The 6,795-nt window shown below is 50.0% G+C and overlaps 2 protein-coding genes across 3 annotated transcripts in view; one reads left to right on the top strand and one right to left on the bottom strand.

The window, feature by feature from the left end:
- SAP30BP (SAP30 binding protein) overlaps positions 1-209 on the bottom strand; it is a 33,321-nt gene extending 33,112 nt beyond the window's left edge. Inside the window, exon 1 of one of the 2 annotated variants that reach the window (XM_007454340.1) lies at positions 55-209. In XM_007454340.1, the coding sequence (XP_007454402.1) occupies positions 55-160 (106 nt within the window). In that variant the 5' untranslated portion in view covers positions 161-209. The remainder of the gene's footprint in view (positions 1-54) is intronic. The other variant, XM_007454341.1, reaches the window with a different exon arrangement.
- An 808-nt stretch (positions 210-1,017) lies between these two features.
- The window catches only part of RECQL5 (RecQ like helicase 5), a 38,930-nt gene continuing 33,152 nt past the window's right edge, over positions 1,018-6,795 (top strand). The window contains exons 1-5 of the mRNA XM_007454344.1: positions 1,018-1,144; positions 1,987-2,108; positions 3,718-4,236; positions 4,836-4,941; positions 5,469-5,580. Coding sequence (XP_007454406.1) covers positions 1,018-1,144; positions 1,987-2,108; positions 3,718-4,236; positions 4,836-4,941; positions 5,469-5,580 — 986 coding nt within the window. The remainder of the gene's footprint in view (positions 1,145-1,986; positions 2,109-3,717; positions 4,237-4,835; positions 4,942-5,468; positions 5,581-6,795) is intronic.

Consider the following 6,795-nt stretch of genomic DNA (forward strand, 5'->3'; position numbering starts at 1 on the left):
GCATTCCGAGCAGACACCCGATTCTCCCCTTCCAGCTCCCTACTCGGGCCTCACCAGCTGCGCCGCCCGCCGTTTCAACTCCTGCCTCGCCGTCAGACTCTGGCTCTGAATCTTCCGCGTAAACTGCCAGAGACGACAGAACACTCTTCTTCCCCGCCATCTTATTCCCACAGCCCCGGCGTGGCTCACTCCTATGACTCCGAAGAGCCGACTTCCGGGCGGAAAGGCAACTACTTCCGGATCCTAGGAGACCCCGCGCCCGTTTCAGACCTAGAACCAATCAAAACGGCCGTTTCTGCGTGTGGCTCCGCCCCTCGCACCAACGCTTGCTCAACGTCATCACTGCGCGACGGACACAAGCTTGTGTGGGTTTACCTGACGTTGCATTCCCAGCAGTTTGGCTTTTGAGAGTTACCTGTGGCTTATGGGGGTCTTCGAGTAGTTCCCGAGCCAGCGGGCTGCAACTGCCCGACAAGAGCCCCTCGCTCCTTGGGGCCCACGGCCGGCTCTGATATCTTGGGGTGAAGAGAGGGAGGCTTCGGCTGGGGAAGGGAGGAAAGAACAGATCTAGGGTTCAGAGGAGGAAAAGGGAAGAGCTCTCCTCTGGGCCCGGGGGTCGTGGGGGGGAGAAGGGGTCGGGGTCCTGGGGGGAAGAATGGTCGTCATGGCTGTGCTTATAGAGCAGAGGGTGGATCTTAGAAGAAAATTCCATCTTCTCCAAACTATTCTGAAGACATTTGTGTTTTTTCTCGTGATATTTCTAGCTCTGCGCTATACCGTGGCCTGGGATAGTTGGGTGTTATTTTCACCGAGCATATAATTGGAGATAATTACCCAGGAATGTATTGCTTGAGGCTGTTCACCTGGAGCTATATTATTTGAAAATAATATAGTTTGAGTGTAATAAAGCAAACTTATAGAAAAAATAAGTAGGCTTTGAAAAGCAGAACAGAGTGTTCTCCTTGCAACCGTATATGATCATCACCTTTGCCTTAACCTTTGGCCACTGTCGTCAAGATGAGTACCAACCCTTCCTCTCCTTTTGACCCTGAGCGTCGAGTCCGGAGCACGTTGAAGAAGGTCTTTGGGTTTGACTCTTTTAAGACGCCTTTGCAGGAGAGGGCAACCATGGCTGTAGTGAAAGGTAATGTTGCCAAACTGCCTGCATTTATGTTTGTGCTGGCTATACCATAGCGCTGCCACTACAGAAGGAAGAACACCTTCCTTCTGACCCTTCCTTCCTCCCCACCCTTGCGCCATATTTGATTTTGGAGCTCTTGTAGATCTGTCACCCCAAAACTTGCAGTTTTATTGGCAGAACCACCCAGCTGTTCTGGTTCTGATATTTCGTAGACAGAGCTAAGGTTGTCTTTGAAAACAGCTCATAAATTTCCATTCTCCTTTTTGTGTAGGCAGTGAGGTGGAGGTGGGGTGGGGGCATGGCAGGAATAGCCGAAGCCAGTCACCTTGTAGGTAATTCCTGTGTTGAAGATCGAGTGGTCTGGGTCCCAAATAGGGAAGGAAGGAGTAATAATATTATGAAACTGAGATATGTTGACAAATGGTGGTTGTCAAGAGGAGAGAAGCAGTGTCATGCTAATTACATTATAACACTTATAAACAAAAGCCCTCTAAGTGATGTTGTTTCCATGTCTATACAGATATGCCCACTCATCCAGAAGTATTCAGCTTTCATGGATGTTCAGTTCAATCATCCATAGCCCAGCAGACTCAGACTTCTTACCCTTGTAGTTGTTATTGCCACTACTGGAAATGGTTTGTTTGCATTGCCAGATCTCCCTGGACCGCTTCCCTTTTCGTAGAAAGGATGGGAAGAGAATTGAGGTTATATTGAGACCCTTGCACGTGCCAGGCACTCTGCGAGGAGTTTTTCCTACATTCTTGTTTAATTTTCAACAGCCTTGATGTAGGGGAGAGATTAAAAGGCAGGAAACATTGAGATATTGCCTTCTTGTATTTTTGCAGGCGACAAGGATGTCTTTGTGTGCATGCCCACAGGGGCAGGAAAGTCCCTCTGCTATCAGCTCCCTGCTCTGTTGGCCAAAGGCATCACCATCGTGATCTCTCCTCTCATTGCTTTGATTCAGGTGAGGCTCAGGGGAATGAAGGTGGCAGCCCAGAAAGTTTAGAGGAAGGTGTTTTTTTTTTGGGGGGGTGGTTAATAGCTGGAAATTTTACTTCTCCTTTCTTTGGTCTTTTTTAAAAAATTTATTAATTTATTTTATTTTGGGCTGTGTTGCGTCTTCGTTGCTGCACGTGGGCTTTCTCTAGTTGCAGCAAGTGGGGGCTACTCTTTGTTGTGGTGCTTGGACTCTAGGCGTGCAGGCTTCAGTAGTTGTGGCACACGGGCTCAGTAGTTGTGGCTTGCGGCCTTTAGCGCATGGGCTCACTAGTTGTGGCACACGGGCTTAGTTGCTCTGCAGCATGTGGGATCTTCCCCAACCAGGGATCAAATCTGTGTCCCCTGCATTGGCAGGTGGATTTTTAACCACTGCACCACCAGGGAAGTCCACCCTTCTTTGGTCTTTTGCCTCTTATTTTTCTTTGATTTGCCTATATCCCTCTCTGTATTGGGTTTCTGAATCACCCAAATGTGGGGTTCTCCACTAGTGCATATCATTCTAGGGGGTTATGAATGAGTCTTCTGTGTTTTGATGGCTTGAGGTCTCTCACCCTCCTTTGTAACTTTTTGCCTGGAGGAATATGGAACTGTATGTGTATATGCACATACACACTCTCGTATGTACACATGTGCACTCTTTTTTTTTTTTTTTTTAATCTACATAAACTTTTTTTTCCCCCCCTTTTTGCGGTACGCGGGCCTCTCAGTGTTGTGGCCTCTCCCATTGCGGAGCACAGGCTCCAGACACGCAGGCTCAGCGGCCATGGGTCACAGGCCCAGCCGCTCCGCAGCATGTGGGATCTTCCTGGACCGGGGCACGAACCCGCGTCCCCTGCATCGGCAGGCGGACTCTCAACCACTGCGCTACCAGGGAAGCCCACATGTGCACTCTTGATGTTATAGAAGATGCGGGTGGATAGACAGGTATAAATCAATGTAGGGGAATCCCTGGTATATTCTGCTGTATTCTGGTGAGAGCACAGCCATGAGACAGAAAAAAAGATGAAAAACTTATTGGGATGTTGTTAACATCTGTTCTGTGCTTCTGACTATATTTAAGGCCTGCAGATGGACTGATAGAATCAGAAATGAGGAAGTGTGGCCGTTGGTTAAGAGCCATCCACCATGAAGAAAAGGAGAGAGAGAGAGAGGATAGAGAACAACAGTAACAATGCTTAGTGAGTGTGTACTAATCTCAGGCTTTGTGCTAAGTGTTTAGGGGCATTAACGTACCTTCCAAGTATAAAATTTCATTTAATTCTTAAAACAATCCTGTTAGGTAGTTTTACTCTTTTTATAGCAAAGTGAAAGAATGAGGGTGAGAAAATTGCAAGGTTAAGGTTAAGAACCAGCTGAAGAGCATGTGGTAATTGAGCCGGGATTAAATCCACGTCTATCTGGCTCCACACATCAACCATTTAACCTTCTGTACTTCTTTTTATGCAACGAGGAGACACGTTAGAGGGTAGGAGAAGGATGTTTTATGGCTGTGAAATACCCCAGGGAATCACAGTGACGTTTACCACTGAGGCCTGAGGGCCACTTATAGTCCCCTGTCCCACTTCTGCCCTCAGGACCAAGTGGACCACTTGCTGGCCCTGAAGGTCCATGTGAGTACCCTGAACTCGAAGCTCTCGGCACAGCAGAAGAAGGAGCTGCTCTGCGACCTGGAGCAGGAAAAGCCCTGGACCAAGCTTCTGTACATCACGCCAGAGATGGCGGCTTCTGCCTCCTTCCAGCCCACCCTAAACTCCTTGGCGTCTCGCCACCTGCTCTCCTACCTCGTGGTGGATGAAGCTCATTGTGTTTCCCAGTGGGGGCACGACTTCCGTCCTGACTACTTGCGTCTGGGAGCCCTGCGCCCCCGCCTGGCCCACGCCCCCTGTGTGGCTCTCACTGCCACAGCCACCCCGCAGGTCCGAGAGGATGTGTTTGCCGCCCTGCAGCTGAAGCAGCCAGTTGCCACCTTCAAGACTCCCTGCTTCCGGGCCAACCTCTTCTATGATGTGCAGTTCAAGGAACTGCTTCCTGATCCCTATGGGAACCTGAGGGACTTCTGCCTTAAGGCTCTTGGACAGAAGGCTGATAAAGGGGTGAGGGCATTGAGGCTGGGGGGCCGAGGTACATCAGGGGCGGCGGGCTGCTATGTGCAGCATAGAGGAGGATTCTCATTTCCAAGATCTTTGCTTTTCTAGCTTCCTCAGCCAGGACTAGCTATAACTTCTTAAAACTCGTGCACAGAGTTGTCCCTTTGGTTTCCTGGCCTTGTCCGCCTTACTGGGGTTCCCGTATCCCGGAGTCCTCCTGTGGGGGGGCCTTTGCAGACCTATCCGAGGCTTGTGGGGAGGAGGCAGGGGTTAGAAAAGTTGGGTTTTGAGCTGCTTTGGTCCTGCCTTGTTAGAAAGTAGCAGGGCTATGCTAGGTGGTCTGCCTCAGAGGAGACAGTGAGCCTGATGAGAGAGAGTTAGAGCTGCTTTTAAAGCAGGGACTTCCCTGGTGGACCAGTGGTTGGGACCTGGCTCTTTCACTGCTGGGGCGCGAGTTCAGTCCCTGGTCAGTGAACTAAGGTCGCACAAGCCGCGTGATGTGGCCAATAAATAAATAAATAAATAAATAAAAAGAGCAGGCTGCAGTACGATGGGCTGTTTTGTTCTTCCCGATGCTTATTTTCTTCCCGTGTCTCCCCTTTCAGTTGTTGTCTGGCTGTGGCATTGTCTACTGCAGGACCAGGGAGGCCTGTGAACAGCTGGCCATAGAGCTCAGTTACAGGGGTGTGAATGCCAAGGCGTACCACGCAGGTAAGGGGCACCTGGGCCACGTGGCCCTTCTTACTCTCAGAAGCCTCTTAGCCGGTCTTTTGTTCCTTAAGAATCCTGGATAATCAGGTGGTCCATCATCTTTTTCCAGATACCCAGGCAGAGCTAAAGTGATTCACTTAAATTCACAAAAAGGAGTCTAGACCCAAATGAGATCTAAAAGGAGAATTGTGACTCCTGAATTCTTATTGTCACCCTGTGCCCACCCAGCAGCAGATGATGAGTTTTTTTAGCCCAGGTATTGGTGTCATGGAAAGAGCACAGGCTCTGGAGGCCAATGGACTTGGGTTTGAATCCTGGCTGTCACATTTATGGAGTGCTCTGTGCCACACACAGGCCTGGGTCTCTATGTTTACTGGCTCAGGCTTGGTGGGTTAAGTGCCTGGCCTGAGGTCATACAGCTGGTAAGTGATGGATTCAGTGTGTGCACAGCGTCAGACCCAAGGTAGACCTCAGGGGAAACCCAAGGGAAATGCAAGTTCCCTTCTTCACCTTCCCCTCGTTTCTAGGGCTGAAGGCTCCTGAAAGAACGCTGGTGCAGAACGAGTGGATGGAGGAGAAGGTCCCTGTAATTGTTGCAACTATTAGTTTTGGAATGGGAGTGGACAAAGCCAATGTCAGGTGAGCCCTGGTTCTTGTCTGACTTTGCCAGTTGGGCCCTGGCTCCGGGGGGGTGGGCCTCCTGGTGCTCTATCTGGGGAGCCAGGTCTGTGTGTCCTTCTAGGGCCAGAGGGGAAGGAGGCACCAGGATAGAGTCCCTGGTACATAGTCCAAACGCTGACAGGTTCTGTGCACAGTTCCTCTGCTCCCTGGTGATGGCACAGCACGTTTCTTCCATCCCCCAGAAGAGGGGGCAGCATGCAGACCATCAGGCTCACCCTTTAACACAGCCCCACTCACTCCCACCTTAGCATCTGGAGCCTGTGAGGGGGTGGAATGAACTATCTTAAAACTGCTCCCAGTGCAAAACTGAAGGCAAAGATCTCGTTACCGTCACTCCTTGTTACTGTTTACTGGACAGTCCAGAAGAGATGGGTACATCCCAGCCTCCTAGCCCCACACTGGCCACTGTTAGGAAGTCTTTTACCTCCAGGCATGCTTGACCTTCCCATTTTGGGCTGCAGCCTGAAGCCCTTTGCTCTGATTAACACCAACAGTAATGCCTTGTGTGATTTACAGAGCACTTTTGCATACGTGGTCTTGTTAAGCCTCATAGTGACCCTGAGTTGGTCAGGGTAGGAATTAGACCGTGAACTATACTTGAGACAACGTGGACTTCAGAATCAGGGTTTGAATCCTGGGTCAGCTGTGTCTTATTATGGATCAACTTTGGAGTCAGACACCCCTAGGCTCAAATCCTATCTCTGCCGTCCCCTTGTACAAATTTACCTCTCTGAATCCCACATTCATTGTCTGTAAAATGAGACTACCTCACATCATGGTGACTGTAATGATTTTTTTTCTTTTTTTTTGCGGTATGCGGGCCTCTCACTGTTGTGGCCTCTCCCGTTGCGGAGCACAGGCTCCGGACGTGCAGGTTCAGTGGCCATGGCTCACGGGCCTAGCGGCATGTGGGATCTTCCCAGACCGGGGCACAAACCCGTGTCCCCTGCATTGGCAGGCGGACTCTCAACCACTGCGCCACCAGGGAAGCCCCACTGTAATGATTTAACAAGACAAATATATACACTGGCTCATAGTAGGTACTTCATAAGTATTATCCTTTTCCCTCTTCAAAGATGTTATAAAGCACTTACCCAGCTCATAAGTGTCCTGATCTTGTTTCGTTAAGTCCGCTATTTTTTCCATGAGCTTCTCCATGGCGAGAAGTCCTGC

This window comes from Lipotes vexillifer, unplaced genomic scaffold (genome assembly GCF_000442215.2).
Source record: "Lipotes vexillifer unplaced genomic scaffold, Lipotes_vexillifer_v1.1 scaffold518, whole genome shotgun sequence".
NCBI lineage: Eukaryota > Metazoa > Chordata > Mammalia > Artiodactyla > Lipotidae > Lipotes > Lipotes vexillifer.